The following is a 21,413-nucleotide window of genomic DNA, read 5'->3' on the forward strand; positions in this document are numbered from 1 at the left end:
TTATAGTAAAGGAGACAGTTGCTATGGACTGCAAAAAAGTGACCTAATAAACCTGTCTTCTGAAAGGTGCTGTGATGTGAAACTCCCAGAAACTCCATATTTGGCATTCCATGTCCTCATTTTTTTGATACTTGATACAGACAGATGTATTGGGGTGGGGTGCTACAGTATATGAGCTAAAAAATAAAAGTAAAATTTATGAATAAATCATATTTCATATATCATAGATTCTTCCTTCTTAGTAGGAACTGAAGTTATTTTAAAAAATTACTCTGCCCTTCACCATCAGGTTAATCACATACAGTAGATCTTGTTAGATCCATCTTCAAATCCTAAAGAGAGGCTAATGTGCTGACTGGATTTCTAGCTGGATGATTTCCAGATTCGCAGAATACTTTAGATGGCATTCAGGGTAATGTAGTCAGATGACCCCAGCAAATAGTGCTTAGAATATGATGACAGCCCTTTCAGAGCAAATGTAATAGGGTATATTTCTTAATATGACCCCTTCTCCTACACCCCCTCCCCCGGCCCTGCACCCTTCTTCACTGCATTCCTACTTTAACAGCTTTGGAACAGTAGGGGTGGAAGGAGATAGTTGTACAAAATCAATTAAATCACTGGCTGAAACAAATCTAATTTTTACCATACCAAAGAACAGACTTGCCCATTGTGAACCCCAAAGCAGGGGCCGAAAGGCTACCCTCTAATACTGTCTCTGAACATATCATGTTACAGCTAAATATTCTGTGACATTTCTTGTTACTTCCTCCTAATGCTGGTATTATAATGCTATTATGTAAATCTGTACACCCATTCCTTGAAAACTTCATGCAGTTCTGATTGCCCCATTTAAAAAAAAAAAGGTATATTAAAATTGGAAAAGGTACAGAGAAGGGCAACAAAAATCATTAGGGGTTTGGAACAGCTTCCATATGAGGAGAGATTTAAAAGACTGGGACTGTTCAGCTTGGAAAAGAGATGACTGAGGGGAGGAATATGATAGAGGTCAATAAAATCCTGAATGATGTGGTGAAAGTAAATAAGAAAGTGTTGTTTATCTCTTCAAGAACCAGGGATCCAATGAAATTAATAGGCAGCGGATGTAAAACAAACATAAGGAAATACTTTCACACAATGAACAGTCAACATGGGGTACTTGTTGCTAGGAGATGTTGTGTTCAAAAAAGAATTAGTTAAATTCCTGGAAGATAGGTCCATCAATGACTAGTAGCCAAGATGATCATGGATGCAACTCAATGCTCTGGGTGCCCCTAAACCTCTGCCTGCCAGAAGCTGGGGCTGGACAACAGGGGCTGGATCACTTGATAGATTGCTCCATTCTGTTCACTCCCTTTGAAGCATCTGGCACCATTCACTGTTGGAAGAGCGCATACTGGTCTAGATAGCTTGGTCTGACCCAGTATGGCCATTCTTATGTTCTTTATGAGATTTTGTATTGTTGTTGTGTAGTGTATTGTTGAAATTTTTGTAATATGCCTTATGTTAATATGAGTGGAATTAAGGGATGAAAGTACTGTGAGCAGTAGTGAAAAGTCAAATTTAAAGATCTTTTCTAAATTGTGGTAGTTTTATTTTTAGCTATTATGCAAAGGTTATTGCACACAATAAAGAATGCTACGCTGGTTCTGTTCAGAGACCCAAGGAAATTATAAGTGTGTGTACACTCAAAGCATATATTCCTAAAGAAGAAAGAGGGTATATTTTTAAAAATGTCATTGTACATTGATATATGAAATTTTTTGTTTGTTTTGGGGTTTAGATGCTATTTTAGTATATGAGGAATGAATATATTGGGTATACTGTGGAGTCCTTTCTTTGGCCATCTCTACATTAGGAGATTTTATTATGTTACTAATACATTTTAACTAACATGATGGTAAACACTATGTAAAACCTAGTGTAGATGGAGGGGACATGGTGGTTTAGCTGATAGTTGTTAACCTTAGGGTCCTCTTATGGTACCACAATGAGCTAAAACATTTTTAAACATGACTCCTCTTGCCCACACTAAAGGTGAAATTGTGTTAGTTAAAAAGTGGTAGTAACATGATATAGTTTCCTACTAGGAGAACAATTTATAGAAATATTAATATATTTTGTTTCCTTTGTCTTTTTGTCTCCCCTATATGCTTCTTTTTAATGCAGTTGAGGAAGATAGGAGGTGGGGGGTTTGGAGAAATTTATGATGCTCTGGACTTGCTCACCCGGGAAAATGTTGCACTAAAGGTCGAGTCAGCTCAGCAACCAAAGCAAGTCCTGAAAATGGAAGTGGCTGTGTTGAAGAAACTGCAAGGTAAGGTGGTTTCCTTGGTATACCAAAAAGCTAGCATACGGTAGGTGGCTAAGAGCCACAACTGCATTCCCAGTCACTAGGGTCCATATTCTGCTATCTTTTCCTTATTCTGTAAGTAGTACCATTGAACTCAATGGGGTTAATCAAGGTAAGGGTGAATCTGGCCCTTCATGTATATTGATTTTCAGCAATGGTGAGGAGAAGCTTCTAGTTCTTGGCATACTGAGCAGGGAAATCATTCACTTCCAGTGTGTGGAAGCTTATGATGGAGCTGCTCTTATGATCTGAATAGGATAAGAGAAAATTAGCAGAAAGGTTCAATTGTTTTAGAAAGCGGGAGTTCTCTTAATCTGCAATTTTAGCTTCTTTCTGGATCTTGTCTCTTTGTTGTTAGAGACTCTGCCCCAGGGTTGTGTGTTTGTGTGTGTGTGTTTTGGTTTTGTTTTGTTTTTTAAACCTTTTGCTTAAGTCTGCCTCTTTTTGGTTGAGGGCCTCCAGCTGACATCCAGCACAGGAATACTTTTACCAGTATTTCATAATTTCTGTCTTTTCAAAGGGAGGGTTTCTCAATGGATTCTGTGATACTGGTTAGAGCACATCTATATTCTTTATGGCTGTTTCCACTTTAGTTAGAGAGACAGAAGTAATGATATTTAGAATTCTGAAGCACTTTTGGATGGTCAGCCAGTTAGAGCTCAATTGGCTGAGCATTCAGAACTACGTAGTTTGATTGACTGGTGATTCTTGTGTGTTCAATAATTAGATCACCTCATTAGCTTAACATTCAAACTTTTTAAAGGCAAAAGCAGGCTACTTGTACAGAGAGAAAGGTAATGGCTTCTCTTTATTATTATTCAGAGCAGTGAAGTTTAAAACATTACCTTATTTTTTTAAACAATACAATTTTCTGTAAGAAAACAGAACTAAAGACTGCTCCAATATTCATCTGTGCAACTGCCAATCTCTCTTGCTGTTTATAGTTTGTTTTTAGAATCTTAGTTTGGACAAAACAAAAACTGCAAGACATATGGTGTTATCCAATCTGCTGACAGGGTCACATTACAGGAGCAATAGCAGCCTCTGCTCCATACAGATTTAATACACCAAGCACGCTCATGCAATTATACAAGTACTTTAATAGGCCATTTCATTCCAAGAGTGGAATTCACAAGGGGGATTTAGGCACTGCAATACTGAGTGTTGCAGTCCCTATCTTTTAGGCACCTATCCAGCTAGTAGAATTCAGAATGCCAACTTAGGTGCCCAGGCTCTTGATACAATGAAAGGGAGAATTAGGCACCTAAGAATGGGATCTACAAAAGCCAGTAAGCTGACTGGGGAGCCACCTAAGCATGCCAGTAGGAAATAACAAGCAGAGAGGTTTGACCTAAACAAGAGATGCACAAACTATGACCCGCAGGCCACATCCGGGTCCTTAAGCTCCCGGCTGGAGAGGCTTGCCCCCAACCTCTCCCCTCCTGTCCTAGCTCCCTCACAGCTATGCGGCTGTCTCCAACCAGCATGGTAAAGGGGTGGGGAGCGTGGGGGCTGGATAAGGGGCAGGGAGTCTCAGGGGGCAGTCAGGGAAGAGGAAGCAAGGGACAGTTGGATAGGTGTGGGAGTCCAGGGGGGCCTGTCAGGGGGTGGGAATGTGGATAGGGGTTGGGGAAGTCAAGGAACCGGGAGCTGGGTGGTGGCGGTGGTGGTGGTTGGAGTAGGGGGTCCTGGGAGGGGGTGATCAGGGGACAAGGAGCAGGGGGCTTGGATGGGTCGGGTGTTCTGAGGGGGGTGGGTAGTGGGAGGGGGTGGGGGCCAGGCTCTTAGGGGAGGCACAGCCTTCCCTACCTGGCCCTCCATACAGTTTCACAACCTCAATGTGGCCCTCAGGCCAAAAAGTTTGCCCATCCCTGGCCTAAACCCTGCCATGCAGAGGAAGTTAAGTACCTGTCTCCACTCAGAATTCACAGTTACGAACCCTGTTCCAGAGTTAGGTGCCAAAGCCAGTTCAGTACTACTTTGAGAAACAGAGAGGTGAGGGAGGTACCCTTACAAATTTTAACCCAGAGGTTAGAGCATTATAATTTTTTTTACTATAAGGGATCCATACTATGGATAGATATATAAACACATCACCATTTTTTGGATCCAAGTTGATAGGATTACTTCTTGCTTGACAGACAGGAAATTAGACAAATGACAGAAAATGTTTTTGCTATCTATCTTCTAGCAGCAAGAATCTCCACTCATTTTTCTGCCTCACAGGTTTTCAGTGTGCACAGACTAAAGGTTTCAAATAGGAAAAAAAAGAAAAGTAAAATGGATAGAAAATGCTATTTGCAAAACAGTGTTACAGCTATTTATTGCAGAATATTTTTGTCCTGTCTGCTGTGTGTCATGTGTCCCTAGAAAGTGGACTTGGGCTACTAATTGCAGGATTCTGATTTTGCTGTTGTTGAGTGTTGTCTGTTTGCTGCTGAATTAATACATAAAGGAAGACACAGTCATTGTCTCAGCACTGATAGTACCACACAGAATGCTCTTACAGGTGTTTTGGTTTTGATTGTGTTTTTTAAATATATATTTCATTCGTAGATTAATTCTCAGGGGATTTGTGGAAGTTGTAAGCTTTAAGGAATGCTTTGAAAGAACAGAAGGTGGCAGTTTGGCCTCAATCCAGCAAACAGATAAGCACACGTGTAACTTTAATCACACACACAGTCCAAATAATTTCAGTGAGACTACTCACATGCTTAAAATTACATTTGTTCCAAAGTACTTTACTGGATCAGGGCCTTATTGCACAAGAAGTGAGAAACTATTCCAAGCACAGAACTTGGCATGGGAAAAAAATGAAAATACATGAGAGAAGGTTTCAAAGGGAGTGGTGAGGGAGGAATAGTGAAGTGGGTGAGAAGGGAAATAAGAAGAAATGGAACAGGAATAAGAAGATAGGTGCTAGAGTGCAAAATCAGTATTTTTAATGTTATACTGTTAGAATTTTTCAGTAATACAATGGGCATGTTTCATACACTACAATAATGAAGTGAAAGTAGTAGTAGCATAGGTATAAAGTACAGTAAGTAATGGAGAGCTGCAAAGAAACTGTTTTATAGTCTGATCCAGCAAAGCAGTTATGCACATGCTTAAGTATGAGTAGTCTTCAAGTGCTTGCTCATGTTGATTCCAAGTAGGTGTGCACCTGCCACATGCACAGTCATCAGAAGGTTTTTCCCCTAGTGGTAGCTGTCTGTAAGCTGTGGAGCCCCCTGGAGTGCATCTTCATGGCAGTGTATATAGGTCCTTGCCCTACCTGCTGCCTCTTCCTTTCCTTTTTTACCGCCAGTGACCGTCACTGGAGCAGCTCTTCTCTTGGTATGGGAAGCAATCCTCTAGTGGACTCTTTCTTGTGGTACCTGTAAATAGTTGAAAATTTTGTATTAGTTAGTTCAAGTAGTTCTTAGTTTAGATAAGTTTCAGTTGAGGGGTTCCCCCATCTGGTTCCCCTCCTGGGGACTGTGGCCTGTCTCAGTTCAAACCTTGTGGGTCTTGTCCGAAGCCTATGCCAAAGGGAGACCCACAAAACTCCTGCTTAAAGTGCTTGGGGGAAGCCCATCAGACTCAAAAGTGCAAAATCTTTAGAGGCTTCCGCCCAAGGACTAAGAAGGAGAGGGACTTTAAGCTGAAACTACTCATGGAGTCAGCCCTTTGTCCCCAGCTGGTACAGGCGGCATCTGACCCTAAGCCCAGCACTTTGGTGCAGAGCTCACTGGCCTTACTAAGGGAGGCTGCAGCACCAAGAAAGGACGCTGGCTCCAGGGACTCTCGGCACCACCATTCCCTGGTGCCAAAGACCTCCTCCAGTGTGAGTGCCTAGCACTGTTCCCATTTTCCAGTGCCACACAGAAGAAGGAAGACTAACAGAGGTCGCTCTCGCACTAAAGCAGTGGAGTGAGAAGGCACCAGCGGGGTGCATCCTGCACCGGGACACTCTGATCTGGCTCCGACTCAGCTGGCACCATCGACTCTGGCCTCACAGGAAGGTCCGTCGAGTCTGGTTGTAATGGACTCCCCAGTGCGGGAGTGTCAGGAAGACGACCTAGACCTTCCCTCCATGTCAGACACCTTTGAGACAGATAGGGACCTCATAGTGATGACGGTGCAGTCCCCTGCACAGGCACCAGCACCGCAAAGAGGCACCCTGCCCTCTAGGGGGAAGCCAGCGATGATGCGGCACCGCTCACCCTCACTTCGGCACTGCTCCCTGGCACTGTCTTGCTCTGCACTGCCTGGGTTGCCAGGGTCTGAGTCCTCGTTAGACTTGGAGGTGGAATTGTATGCCTCTAGGCGAAGCTGGCGCTGCTCTCTGCACTGCTCCAGACAAGAGGAAAGGCAGCCATTGCCTATGATGTCATGCCCCGCAGTGGCAGGCGCCAGCTCAGTGGCCCTTCTGGACCTCGTGGACCTACCACTAAGCCCAAGGGCCCTGGTCCAGATCCTTGTCAGTGCTTTTGGAGGCATAGGCCCCTCCATCATCAACATCTGTAGTCCGGGAGCCTCCGCGAAAACAAGAGATGGGCATGTAGGCCAGCACTGAGACTGCAGCAGGACCCGACACCAGGGCTGGTACCGAGATGGGCCTGGGCCTGGAGACCAATACCATACAGGACATCTTGGTGCAGGGGGATCCCACAAGCCAGAGGGTCAGGAAGACCCAGTGCCCCTGTGTGCATCTTCCTCATCCTCCCCTGATGAAGTGGTGGCGGGCGTATCCACTATGCTGTCAGCTATGGACAACAGAGCCCACCAGGAGTTGATCAGAAGGGTGGCTCCAAATTTGGTCATGCAGGCTGAGGTAGTGTCAGAGGAGACTGACCCCATGGTTGTCAGTCTGCTGCTTGAAAGACACTGAGAGTGGCTTTGCCCCTCCATGAAGACCATTCCATAACACTAGTAAAGCATTCTGGCGAACTCCCGCCTCTGTTCTCTCCCCCCCCCCCACAGCTAAAAGGGTAGAAAAGAACTATTTTGTGTCTTCAAAAGGGTATGAGTACCTGTTCACTCACCCTCAGCTGGGCACTGTAGTAGAGGCTGCCAACCAAACGGAAAGGCAAGGACAACTGAGATCGACTGCTAAGTCCAAGGAGGCGAAGAAGCTGGACCTCTTCGGTAGGAAGTCCTTAGCCACTATAGTTTTAATTCTTGGAACATGTCCAAATTTCAGTAGCTACTTACGGTTGACTCCTGATCGGAGTTTGCTGACCTCTTTACAGGCCTCCCTAGATTCGGCAGACTTGGTAACCCATACCATGGTGGCAGCCATAGCCATGAGAAGTTGCTCATGGCTTCAGGTATCAGGACTCCCGCATGAGGTCCAGCAGACCATTCAGGACTTGTCTGTCGACTGTGTAGGAATCATGTCGGAGCAAACTGACACTGAGCTCCACAGCCTAAAGGACTTACTGGTCCCTGGGTCTTTGAATGCCATCCCCCCCAAAGGAAGCATTTTAAACTGCAGCCCGCCCCTCGCTTCTACCCAGCTCCTCCTAGACAGGACTATAGTAGGAGGCAAGGCAGGAGTAACAGACAGAGACCCTCTCAGTCCTCCTCTAACCAGGGTCAGGGCTCAGCAAAACAGCCCTCAACCTCCAAGCCAAACTTTTGAAGGCACTCCTGGGGGCAACGCACCAGTTCAGATCCCAGATCCTGGCCCTCCCTTCATGAATAGTCTATCCCATTTCTACCTTGCCTAGGCACAAATTACCTTGGACCAATGGGTCTTGAGGACAGTAGAATTGGGATATTCTCTCCAATTCTGTTTCCTCCCACCCTCCTTCCCTGTCCCTCTTCTCACAAGCAGCTTCTCATGCAGGAGGTGCAAATGCTCCTACAACTCGGGGTGGTAGAGGAGGACCCTCTAGAATTCACAGGTAGGGGGTTCTATTCCTGGTATTTCCTAATCCCAAAGGCCAAGGGATAAAGTTCTGCATGGTCTCTCAGCTTCTATTATCCCCTCCCTGGACTGGTATGCTGCACTTGACTTGAAGGATGCATACTTTCATGTCCTGTCCCATCCAACAGATGATTCCTTCATTTGTGGACAACAACACTCACTCTCAGTTTACGGTTCTCCCCTTTGACCTCTTGGCGGCCCCTCGGATGTTCACCAAGTGCATGACTGTTGTGGCAGCCTTTCTGCAGAAATGTCAGGTTCAAGTATTCCTGTACCTTGACGAGTGGCTAATCAAAGGCCACTCCTGGCACTGTTCTGGTCTCAGGTCCCGGTCTCGTTCCTGGTACCGGTATAGCGCCCGGTACCGCTCTCCGCTGCAGCGTACAGACAGACTACTCAGGAATGGAGACCATTCTCAGGGGTTTTCACTCCTCCTTGGCCAGCTTGCCATGCATCTATGTCATCCCATGCGGATAGTGCTTCCTGTGCACAGGACCATGACTTAGATGTCCCCAGCCGTGTCTTCCAAGAGACCCAGGCTTAAGACCAAGGACCTCATCAGTGGTCCTTCTGGACGCCTTGGGCATATCACCAAGCCCAAAGTGGACCTCCAGTGCCATCACGCTCTGTACCGTCGGAGCACCGGGTGCCGGAGGCTACTGTTAGCCGCCCTCCTCCTGCGGGTACAGAGGACGCTCCCATTCAGGCACCAGACCCTCTGGTGCCACCGGAGCCGGACGTCGCCCAAGTCCATGAGACAACGGAGGACCCGATTGTCCCTGGCCTTTCCTCTTCCTCTTCTCCAGATGAAGTGGTGGTGGGGACATCCTCCTCGGGCCCTCCTCCAATTGCCCTAAGGTCACATCAAGACCTCCTGAGACGGGTGGCCTTGAATATGAGCCTCCAGGTGGAGGAGGTTCTGGAGATAGAGGACCTGGTGGTAGATATTTTGTTGGCTGACACTCCCACAAGGGTGGCCTTACCATTTATTTGGATGATCCAAGCGAAGGGTGATACCATCTGGCAGTCTTCAGCATCTATTCCGCCCACGGCTCGGGGAGTTGAGAGGAAGTACATGGTGCCCTCTAAGGGGTACGAGTACCTGTACGTACACCTTGCTCCCTCATCGTCCAATCGGTTAACGAAAGGGAGCGCCATGGCCAGCAAGCCCCTGCCCCAAAAGCAAAGGAGGCTAGATGCATGGATTTATTGGGACGTAAAATCTACTCTGCGGGGGACCTCCAACTCAGGGTGGCAAACCAACAAGCCCTGCTTAACTGCTGTAACTATAACACCTGGACGGCGGTTGAGAAATTCACAGAGTTAGTCTCCCAAGACTCGCGTCAAGAGTTTGCGGCCATTTTGGAGGAAGGAAAGAAGGTGGTGAGAACCTCTCTCCAGGCCTCGTTAGACGCAGCCGACTCCGCAGCCAGAACTCTGGCTTCAGGAATTGCCATGAGGCGAATATCATGGCTTCAGGTGTCAGACCTTCCACCTGAATTGCAGCATACGATACAGGACTTGCCCTTCGAAGGTCAGGGCCTATTTTCAGAAAAGACTGACCCTAGGCTGCAGAGTCTGAAAGACAATAGGGTGATCATCCGCTCCCTTGGGATGCACACTCCGCAGACTCAGCGCAGACCCTTTGGGGCCCCAGCCTCAGCGCCCTTACCCCCTGCCTAGACAGCGGCAGGACTTCGGCAGAAGGTGTGGCCGAGGCAATCATAGACGGCAGTCCGGACCCCAAGGGGGTCAGAATCACAGCTCTGCCAAACCACCCTCGGAACCTAAACCAAACTTTTGAAGGCGCACCCGAGGGCGACGTACCAGTTGTTCAACAGGATCCTTTCCCTCCCTTTTGCAACCTCCTTTCCTCTTTCCTCTCTGCGTGGACCCAACTAACTTCAGATCATTGGGTCTTATGTACGGTAGAATTTGGATACCGCCTTCAGTTTATTTCGCCCCACCCCCCAACCTCGTCCCTCTTCAGAGACCCCTCTCACGAGCAAATCCTCTTGCAGGAGGTACGGTCCCTCCTTGCCATGGGAGCTTTAGAGGAGGTACCCGAGGACTTGAGGGGCAAGGGGTTCTACTCCCGCTATTTCCTAATCCCCAAGGCGAATGGAAGTCTCAGACCAATTCTAGACCTGCGGGGACTCAACAAGTTCTTGATAAAGTTGAAGTTCCACATGGTATCCTTGGGGACCATCATCCCATCCTTGGATCTGGAGACTGGTATGCCACCCTCGATATGAAGGATGCGTATTTTCACATTGCCATTTATCCTCCGCACAGATGATACCTCAGGTTTGTGGTCAACCGTCAACATTTCCAATTTACAGTCCTTCTGTTTGGCCTCTCCACAGCCCCAAGAGCGTTCACAAAATGTATAGCCGTAGTCGCTGCCTCCCTCCGTCGTCGACGCATACATGTCTTCCCGTATCTCGACGATTGGCTCATTCGCAGGACCTCTGAGACCCAAGTAACATGGCACGTGGGCATCGTCAAGGACCTATTCATCCAACTAGGCCTGATGATCAACCTAGAGAAATCTACTCTGGTTCCCACACAAAGAATGGACTTCATTGGGGCCATTCTGGACTCCAATCTCGCCAGGGCCTGCTTACCACAGCTGCCGTTTCACGCAATGATATTGATTATACAAGGCCTACAAAAATTCCCAACCACTTCGGCTCGAACTTGTCTCGGCGTCCTGGGTCACATGGCTGCCTGCACGTTGGTGACCAAGCATGCCAGGCTACGCCTATGTCCCCTTCAAACTTGGCTCTCCTCAGTATACGACCCAGGGAGACAAAATATAGACAGGATCCTCACGGTTCTCCCGAGACTCCTAGGCTCCCTCGACTGGTGGTTGACGCCGTCCCTGGTGTGTGCAGGGATGCTGTTTCATCCACCCCAGCCTTCTATGGCCCTGACAACGAATGCGTCATCTCTCGTCTGGGGTGCTCACCTCGGACATCTTCGCACTCAAGGCCTTTGGTCATCTCAGGTGCTGGCCTTGCACATCAATGTCTGAGAGTTGAGAGCAGTCCGCCTTGCGTGCCAGGCGTTCCAACAGCATCTGCAAGGCCGTTGTGTCTCAGTGTTCATAGACAACACAACGACCATGTATTACATAAACAAATGGGGGGGACACAGTCCTCCCCCCTTCGTCAGGAAGCCATTCAACTCTGGGACTTTTGTATAGCCCACTCGATAGACCTGGTAGCATCCTTTCTCCCAGGGGTTCGGAACAGTCTGGCGGATCAACTCAGCAGATCCTTCCGCTCTCACGAGTGGTCAATCTGTCCGGACATTATTCATTCTGTTTTCCGGAAGTGGGGATTTCCCCACATCGACCTCTTCGCTTCCCACGAGAACAGGAAATGCCAGATGTTCTGCTCCTTCCAAGGTCTCTCCCCGGGCTTGATCTCGGACGCTTTCCTGATACCGTGGACGAGCCAACTGCTTTACGCCTTTCCACTGTTCCCGCTGGTTCACAGGGTCCTGCTAAAGCTCCACAGGGACAGAGCTTGCTTGATCATGATTGCCCCAGCTTGGCCCAGGCAGCACTGGTACACCATGTGCTCGACCTGTCGATAGCCAGCCCAATTACCCTGCCTCTTCACCCTGACCTCATAACTCAGGACCATGGCAGACTTCACCGCCCAGACCTGCAGTCCCTTCACCTCACGGCATGGCTCCTGCATGGTTTAGCCAGTCAGAGTTACGCTGCTCTACCTCAGTACAACAAATACTCCTGGATAGCAGGAAACCTTCCACTCGGTCTGCGTATCTGGCCAAGTGGAAGTGTTTCTCCTGCTCGTGCAAAACACAAAATGTTACTCCCGCCGAGGTCTCGATCCCCACCATCCTGGACTACCTCTGGTCTCTCAAACAGCAGGGCCTAACAGTACCATCATTGAGGGTGCACTTGGCAGCCATTTCTACCTTCCACCCAGGGGAGAGTGGCCGCTCCGTGTTCTCACACCCTATGGTTTCCAGGTTCCTCAAGGGCTTGGAGCGCCTATACCCACAAGTACGCCGCCCTGCCCCTGCCTGGGACCTCAACCTGGTCTTAACCAGACTTATGTCTCCACCATTCTAGCCGTTAGCAACTTGCTCGCTGCTATACCTGTCCTGGACGACAGTTTTCCTCGTAGCCATTACATCGGCCAGATGAGTCTCCGAGCTTTGGGCGCTTACGGTGGACCCACTGTATACTGTGTTTCACAAGGACAAGGTGCAGTTGTGACCCCACCCAGCGTTCCTCCCTAAAGTGGTATCGGCCTTCCATATCAATCAGGACATCTTCCTTCCAGTCTTCTTCCCGAAGCCACACTCATCACAATGGGAGCAACAGTTGCACTCCCTAGATGTCTGTAGGGCGCTCACATTTTATATCGAACGGACGAAGCCCTTTCGTAAATCGCCCCAACTCTTCGTCGCAGTGGCAGACCGAATGAAGGGCCTACCTGTCTCCTCCTAGAGGATCTCCTCTTGGGTGACGGTGTGCATCCGCACTTGTTATGACTTAGCTCATGTTCCCTCGAGCCATCTCACCGCACATTGTACGAGGGCTCAGGCTTCATCTGCTGCCTTCCTGGCTCATGTACCAATCCAGGAAATATATCGTGCAGCTACCTGGTCCTCGGTCCACACCTTTGCCTCACATTATGCTCTGGTTCAACAGTCAAGAGATAATGCAGCCTTTGGCTTAGCAGTTTTGCATTCTGCAACATCTCACTCCAACCCCATCGCCTAGGTAAGGCTTGGGAATCACCTAATTGGAATCGATATGAGCAATCACTCGAAGAAGAAAAGACGGTTACTCACCTTTGTAACTGTTGTTCTTCAAGATGTGTTGCTCATATCCATTCCAAACCCACTTTCCTTTCCCCTCTGTCAGAGTAGCCGGCAAGAAGGAACTGAAGGGCCATTGGGTCAGCAGGAGTATATATCCGGTGCCATAACAGCGCCACTCCAGGGGGCGACCCAGTTGACCCACCGAGTGTTGCTAGGGTAAAAATCTTCCGATGAACGTGCATGTGGTGTGCGCACACCTAATTGGAATGGATATGAGCCACACATCTCGAAGAACAACAGTTACAAAGTTGAGTAACTGTCTTTTTCTCACCATGGGTGCCATCATAGAGGAACTCAGGCAATAGCCCACCCCTAAGGCATGAAGCTGTTTGGCCATTTGGCTGCAAGCATGTAGTACGGCACACTAGGCTGCGGCTCCATCCCCTTCGGCTTGGCTGGGCTTGGTGTACAAGCTGAACTGAGACCACCTAGACAAGCTGATCACACTCACTCCCCCAGTTATCAAGTCCCTCAAGTAATGGCTCGACCTGCAAGCAGTGTGTGTGGGAGTGTCCTTCTCCAGACCCCAACTCTCACCGTGTCTAGTATCGGACGTGTTGGCGATAAGTTGTGGGGAGCACTTAGGAAGACTCAGGGCCTCTGGTCCCAGGCAGAACTTTCACTGCACTTCAACGCCTGGGAGCTAAGAGCGGTCACCTTGCTTGCCAGACGTTCGAGGTCCATCTGGAGGGCAGATGTGTATCAGTGTTGACCGACAACACGACAACTTCAGCCAGGAGGGTGTCTGAGCGTAAGGCCTTAACATTGGAGCCCCCATACACGGTCTTCTATAAACTGCACCTGGCCCTACTCCCAAAGGTAGTTTTGCAATTCCACGTGAAGCAGGACATTTTTCTTCCTGTATTCTTCCCTAAGTTGAAAGCTAGCAACAGGGAATGAATGTTCCACTCCGTGGATGTCATGCAAATATTAGCCTTCTACATTGAAAGAATGAAGCCACTTCGAAAACCAACGCAACTCTTCATTGCAGTTGTAGAGCAGATGGATCGGCTTCCAGTATTGTCCCAAAGGATCTCTTCTTGGATCATGTCCTGTACCTGGGTGTGCTATGATGTGGCAAAGACATCTGCCCCTGCACTGATGGCACGCTCCACAAGGGCGCAGGAATCCTCAGCAGTGTTCCTGGCACAAGTTCCTATTCATGACATCAGCAGGGCAGTTACGTGGTCATCAGTCCACACCTTTATGTCACACTATACCATTACAAAGCAGGCCACAGACGATGCAACATTTGACAAAGTGGCACTACAATCAGTGATTTCATTAACTCCGACCCCGCCTCCTGGGTAAGGCTTGGGAATCACCTACTTGGGATAGACGTGAGCAAGCACTCAAAGAAGAAAAAATAGTTACCTACCTGTCATAATTGTTGTTCTTCAAGATGTATTGCTCATGTCCATTCCAAGACCCACCTGCCTCCTCTTTGTTGAAGTATCTGCCAAGAAGGAACTGAAGAGGTGGTGGGTCATCAGTAACTTATATAAACTGCAGTGAAGGCACGATTTTAGGGGGCTCCACAGCCGACCCGATAGGTGCTTCTCAGGGGAAAAACCTTCTGACAACTGTGCACGTAGCCTGGGCACCTTCTTGAAATGGACATGAGCAACACATCTCGAAGAACAGCAGTTACGACAGGTATGTAACTGTTTTTGTTACTGATATCAGTCGGACTATACAAGTGCCTAAATTCTTTGCTGAGCCAGGGCCTTAAATGAGTATTTGAAAAGTTTACTAGAGAACAATATGTTTGTACTATAGTTTGTTCTGATAGTAACTAATACATCTACATGTAGAAACCAGATCTGGACTTTGGGACCTGGTTTACTGGATTTCACATATACATTTATAAATAATGCTTCACAAGAAAGTCCTTCCTAATCTCTAGAAAATATAAAAAAACTGGAATTATTTATTAAAATAATAGATCCCTTAAGAGCAATAAGTCTTGAAATGTTCACTTTAATAAACAAAGTTTTAATCCGTACCGTCATATTGTTTCATACCAAACAATGGAAGAACAAAATAAATGACTTCAATCCTTTTTTCACTTGCCTATTGATGCAAATAGCCTATTATATACACAGTACAGAACAGTCAGATTGAAAAATACCCCAAATTATGGGGACACGGACGTGAGATACTTGGCAGATTAATAAAGAAAAATGGGAAGAACATTATGCTAATCTTTCTGTTTTAGTCACACAAAATTCAGAATGATTGTTTATAAATTACTTCAAACACATATTGTACCCCAAAAACATATTGCTTATAAAGATGCCACTTGCCACTGGAGCTGGCTTCTGTGATTCTGCCTCCTTACTTTTGTGTTCTGGAAGCTGGCCAAAGTTTAAATAAAGACTAGGAGTGGATGGGTCATTACACAAAGTAATAACTATTTCCCCATGCTAGTTTTTCCCCTACTGTTACTCATACCTTCTTGTCAACTGTTGGAAATGGACCATCCTGATTATCACTACAAACATTTTTTTTCTCCTGCTGATAATAGCCCACCTTAGTTGATTAGTCTCATTATAGTTGGTATGACAACACCCATTTTTCATGTTCTTTGTATATGTATCTTCCTACTGTATTTTCCACTGCATGCATCTGATGGAGTGGGTTTTAGCCCACAAAAGCTTATGCCCAAATAAATTTGTTAGTCTATAAGGTGCCACAAGTGCTCCTTGTTCTTTTTGCTGATACAGACTAACACAGCTACCACTCTGAAACCTACTCTTCTTTGTATGGTTTCAGCCTTTCTTCTAAACTCGGGGGGGTTTACATTTTGAAATAATTTCCTCTAAAATGAACACATTCTTGGATTTTCCAGAGCAAGTCTGATCCAAGATAAATTGTACTATACATACTGAAAATGTGCTTCTATAGGAAATACTGTTAATTTTTAAAAAGTATTTTTTGTATCAGATAGCCCCTGACTTTTTTTTTTGTTTTGTTCTAGATGAATACATTCATTCATAGATTTTAGGGGCAGACAGAACCATTAGATCATGTAGTCTGACCTCCTGTATATCAGAGGCCATTAAATTTCACTCAGTCATCTAACCTTCTGTATTGACCCCAGTAACTTCTGTTTGGTTAAAGCATATCTTCTAGAAGGGCATTCAGTCTTGATCTGAAGACAACAAGAGATGGAGAATCCACCACTTTCCTTTATTGTTTGTTCCAGTGATTAATTACCCTCACTGTTTGAAAAAAACAAAACAATTGTGCCTAATTTCCTATTTGAATTTGTCTGGCTTTAACTTCTAGCCCTATTGCTTCTTGTGAAGCCTTTCTCCATTAAATTAAAAAGCTCTTTAATACCTGGTATTTTCTCTCTGTGATGGTCATTATACACTGTAGTCAAGTCACCTCTCAGTCTTCTGTTTGATAAGCTAAACATATTGAACTCTAAATCTCTCACTGTAAGCCATTTTCTTCAGCCCTCAAATCATTTTATGACCCTTTTCTGCATCCTCTCCAGTTTTTCAACTTCCTCTTTAAAATGTGCGCACCAGAGCTGTGTGCAATATTCTAGTGTCTGTCTCACCAGTGCTATGTACAGAGGCAAAATCACCTCCATACTCCTACTCATTATTCCCCTGTTTATATACCCAAGGATTGTATTAGCTCTTATTGCGACCACATTGTACTGGGAGCTCATGCTGAGTTGCTTGTCCACTAAAGACCCCTAAATCATTTTCAGAATCACTGCTTTCTAGGATACATTTGCCTATTCTGTAGGAATGGCCTACATTTTTGTTCCTAGATGTGCTTTAATATAACCAAATGAAATATTATACATTTTGTTTGAACAGGCCCAGCTTACCAAGTGATCCAGTTCACTATGCATGAATGTTGTATTCTCATCATTATTTACTGCTCAGCCGATCTTTATGCTATCCGCAAATTTTATCAGCAGTGATTTTGTATCTATTTCCAGATCATTAATAAAAATGTTAAACAGCATCAGGCCTAGTACCGATCCCTATGGAATCCCACTAGAACAGGGGTGGACAAACTTTCTGGCCCAGGGGCCACATAGAATCATAGAATATCAGAGTTGGAAGGGACCTCAGGAGGTCATCTAGTCCAATCCCCTGCTCAAAGCAGGACCAATCCCCTCCTGCACCCCGGAGCCTGCACCCCCAGCCAGAGCCCTCACCCTGTCCCGCAGCCCAGCTCCCTGCCCCAACCCAGTGAAAGTGAGTGAGGGTGGGAGAGAGCGAGCCACCAAGGGAGGGGGAATGTAGTGGGAGCGGGGCCTTGGGGAAGGGGTGGGGCAAGGGTATTCGGTTTTGTGCGACTAGAAAGTTGGCAACCCTACTATCTGGTGACAGGTTTCACTGCCTTCACCCTTCTCTGGGTAAAACCAAACAGTCCTGCCACTTAGGAAGGGTCTCTGGGCTGCAGCCCACATTGCGTACTGGCCCAAATGAGTTTACCACCTGTAAGGCCTCTTTCTCTGGGAACCTCTGACCAGTGGCTGATTAAAGTGACTCAAAACAAAACATTAATTGTTCACCCACAGATATGGGGAAAAGGGATAACACAACAAAAGGCCTATTAAACTTACCTTAAAGTTGTAAGGAAGGAATAAAGTTTTTTAGATGAGACCACCAGTCTCCTGAGCTAGCAGAGAGAGAGAGTCCCTGCAGCATTCTTGGAGACTCATCTCCAACTTTTGATGCCCATGCACCCCTCTCTCCCTTCTCTAGGTCAGGATCTCTAATGGTTTAATGAACCTTTGATCCTAGGCTTGGGCGTGGGAAAAATTAACCTGCTTGCCTGGTTGGTATCAGGACTGGGGCCAGGGGGTAGGGGCTGAGGGAGAAGCTCAGGGGTGCAGGCTCCAGGTGGCGTTTACTTCAAGCGGCTCCCGGAAGCAGAGACATGTTCCTTCTCTGGCCCCTATGTGGAGGCGTGGCCAGGCAGCTCCGCATGCTGCCCTGTCTGCAGGCACTGCCCCTGCAGCCCTCATTGTAGTGCTGGAGGGGGGCCATGCCACGGCTTCCGGGAGCCACGTGGAGTGACCTCTGACTCTGCACCCCAGCTGGAGTGCCGGAGCGGAGCTGTGCGGCTGCTTCCGGGAGCCGCGTGGAGTGGCCCCCGACCCTGCTCCCCAGCTGGAGCGCCAGAGTGCCGGAGCAGGGCAAGCCCCAGACCCCACTCTGAGCTTGAGGGCTGGCTCAAAATGGCTGGTGGGCTGGATCTGACCAGTGGGCTGTAGTTTGCCCACCCCACACAAGAAATAATCTCATTAGATGGTGATTTGCTATTTACATCTATTTTTTGAGAACTGACAGTTCTTAATCCATTTAATGTGTGCTCGATTGATATTATATAATACAAATTTTGTAATCAGAATGTTGTGTGAGCCTAAGTCAAATGCCTTACAAAAGGCTAAGTATATTACCTTTATGCATTTGTCTTTATCAACCAAACCAGTAGAAGTGACTGCAGAGGAAGCCTGTCATAAACAGATAGTTAAGGGTTAATAGAACAGGAGTACTTCATGTCTCTTTTGACTGTAAAGGGTTAACAAGTTCAGTGAGCCTGGCTGTCACCTGACCAGAGGACCAATCAGGGGACAGGATATTTTCAAATCTTGAGGGAGGGAAGTTTTTGTATGTGCTGTTAGTTTTTGGTTGTTGTTCACTCTGGGGGCTCAGAGGGACCAGATGTGCAACCAGGTTTCTCTCCAATCTCCTAGATACAGTTTCTTATAGATCCAGAATAGTAAGTACTAGGTAGATAAAGCGAGTTAGGCTTATGTTTGTTTTCTTTATTTGCAAATGTGTATTTGGTTGGAAGGAGTTCAAATGTGTATTTGGCTGAAAGGAGTTCAAATTGGTATTTTGCTGATTAAGATTTTAATTTGTACTTGTATACTTAGGCTGGGAGGGTATTCCCAGTGTCTATAGCTGAAAGACCCTGTACCTGTTCCATTTTTTAAATTTACAACGATAAATTTTACTGTTTTTTCTTTAATTAAAAGCTTTTCTTGTTTAAGAACCTGATTGTTTGTTCGTTTATTCTGGTGAGACCCCAGGGGACTGGGTCTGGATTCACCAGGGAATCGGTAGGGAGAAAGGAGGGAAGGGGCAGAGAGGTTATTTTCTCTCTGTGTTAGGATTACTTTCTCTCTCAGGGAGAGTCTGAGAGGGGGAGACAGAAGGCGGGGGAAAGGTGAATTTTCCTCTCTGTTTAAAGATTCAAGGAGTTCGGATCACAGTGATCTTCCAGGGTAACCCATGGAGGGGAAGTCTGGGAGAGGCAACGGTGAGGGAAAGGGTTTACTTTCCTTGTGTTAAGATCCAGAGGGTCTGGGTCTTGGGGGTCCCTGGATAAGGTTTTGGGGGGACCAGAGTGTACCAGGCACTGGAATTGCTGGTTGGTGGCAGCACTACAAGTACTAAGCTGGTAATTGAGCTTAGAGGAATTCATACTGGTACCCCACCTTTTTGGACGCTAGGGTTCAGAGTGGGGAATTATACCATGACAAAGCCAAAGCAAGGACTACTGCACTGAGGGCAGAAGGTTAAAAATGGTATCCAGCTGAGGTGACCCCTACCTCCAGCACATTCTTGGACCCAGAATTATGCAAGGGAGACCCACACCACCTGTGGGGCACTAGGACCCATGTAATGCTTCCTTTCCTTTCCTTTCCACCATGTGGCATTGGGGGGAAAACTCTGGGAGGAATCTGTCAGGTATTTCAGGTAAGAGCAGTTGCAGAAGCAGCCAAAGCAGTGACCTTCAGACAGTCATAGAACTTTCTACACTTTTGACTGGACTTTCTGTCCTGTACTGATTGGCTGCTTACTCCAGTGCTCCCCTTATCCCTCCCTCACAATCACTTCACCTCAGATTCACTCCACCCTGCCCCTCTTATTCTCATCTGCCCTGCCCTGTGTGCCTTATCTCCCCTCTCTTCAATGTCCCCTCTCCCTTCAGTTTGCCTTCCATTTAACTTATTCTTTTTAACACCCCACCTCACCCCACAAAATGATGGGACTAACATGTTCGCTGCCATCACACAGTTAACTGTGCTTGTGTTCTGTCTATTTTCCCCACCCTGTGTCTGTCTTGTCTATTTATATAGTAGCTGCCTTGAGTAGTTTATAGTCTGTTAACTTTTTTTCGTACAGTGCTTAGGAAAACGCAGCCCCATTCTTGTTTGGTCCTTAGGCACTACTGTAATAAACGTTATTATTTAGAGCTGTCAGTTCATCACAGTTAATGCTTGTGAATAACTGAAAGCAAAATTAACTTGTTGATTTTTTTAATCTGTTAATCACATACTGTTGGGTAGGGTGGGAGGCATGGGTTCTGGGGGGCTGAAGCCTCAGCCCTCAGTTCTGGAGGGTGTGTGTGTGTGTGTGGGGGGGGGGGGCAAAGCAGCCCAGCTCTGGAGGTGGCGGCGGGGTTAGAGCAGCCCCAGCCCCAGCCTGCAGCTTCCCAGCCTGCAGCTTCCCAGGTGGCAGGGGTGGGAAAGGGGCTGGAGCCTCAAGCCCTGTGCTGGGCTGAAACCCCATGCCAGGCTGGAGCCCGTATCCTCACACCTCTAGAGGGGCTGAAGCCCCAAGCCCTGAGGAGGCTGAAACCCTGAGCCCGACACCCGGCTGAATTCCAGAGCCCCCAGCCCTAACCCTATATCTGAAAATTTAGAAAATCCAAAAGTATTTAAATAAATTATATTCTAATATTGTTTAACAGTGCAATTAATCACAATTAATTTGAATCACTTGACAGCCCTATTATTATTGTTGTTATTTTATTATTAATAATCCTATCAAAGAACGAAATCAGGTTTGTTTAAGACCTATATTCTATTATATATTTACTCACAAAAGCTGGGTATATAATATTCAGTGAAGTCTTGCTTTTTCTCTTTTATGGCAGGTTCCCATGGATGGATTCAGTTATATTCCTAAAGCATCCTATCCTAGGCTCACTTGTGGTTTCTGCTATAATAAATAAGACATTTGGAGCTATGAAGGTGTCTTCACTCTCTATGTATGGAGTGTAGTTGTAGCTGAGTCAGTCCCAGGATATTAGAGAGATGAGGTGGGTGAGGTAATATCTTGTATTCAACCAAGTGGCTTTAAAGCTTGTCTCTCTCATCAACAGAAGTTGGTCCAATAGAAGATATTACCTTAGTCCAGTAGTTTTCAAACTTTTTTTCTGTCTACCCAGTTGAAGAAAACTGTTGATGCCCGTGACCCAACAGAGCTGGCGATGAGGGGTTTGGGGTGC

General features: G+C 46.7%; 1 protein-coding gene across 5 annotated transcripts in view; it reads left to right on the forward strand.

Moving 5' to 3' along the window:
- TTBK2 (tau tubulin kinase 2) overlaps positions 1-21,413 on the forward strand; it is a 202,933-nt gene that overhangs the window by 53,796 nt on the left and 127,724 nt on the right. For all 5 annotated transcript variants that reach the window (XM_050956637.1, XM_050956635.1, XM_050956639.1 and 2 more), the window contains one exon: positions 2,170-2,317. In XM_050956637.1, coding sequence (XP_050812594.1) covers positions 2,170-2,317 — 148 coding nt within the window. The remainder of the gene's footprint in view (positions 1-2,169; positions 2,318-21,413) is intronic.

Source organism: Gopherus flavomarginatus, chromosome 5, assembly GCF_025201925.1.
Source record: "Gopherus flavomarginatus isolate rGopFla2 chromosome 5, rGopFla2.mat.asm, whole genome shotgun sequence".
NCBI lineage: Eukaryota > Metazoa > Chordata > Testudines > Testudinidae > Gopherus > Gopherus flavomarginatus.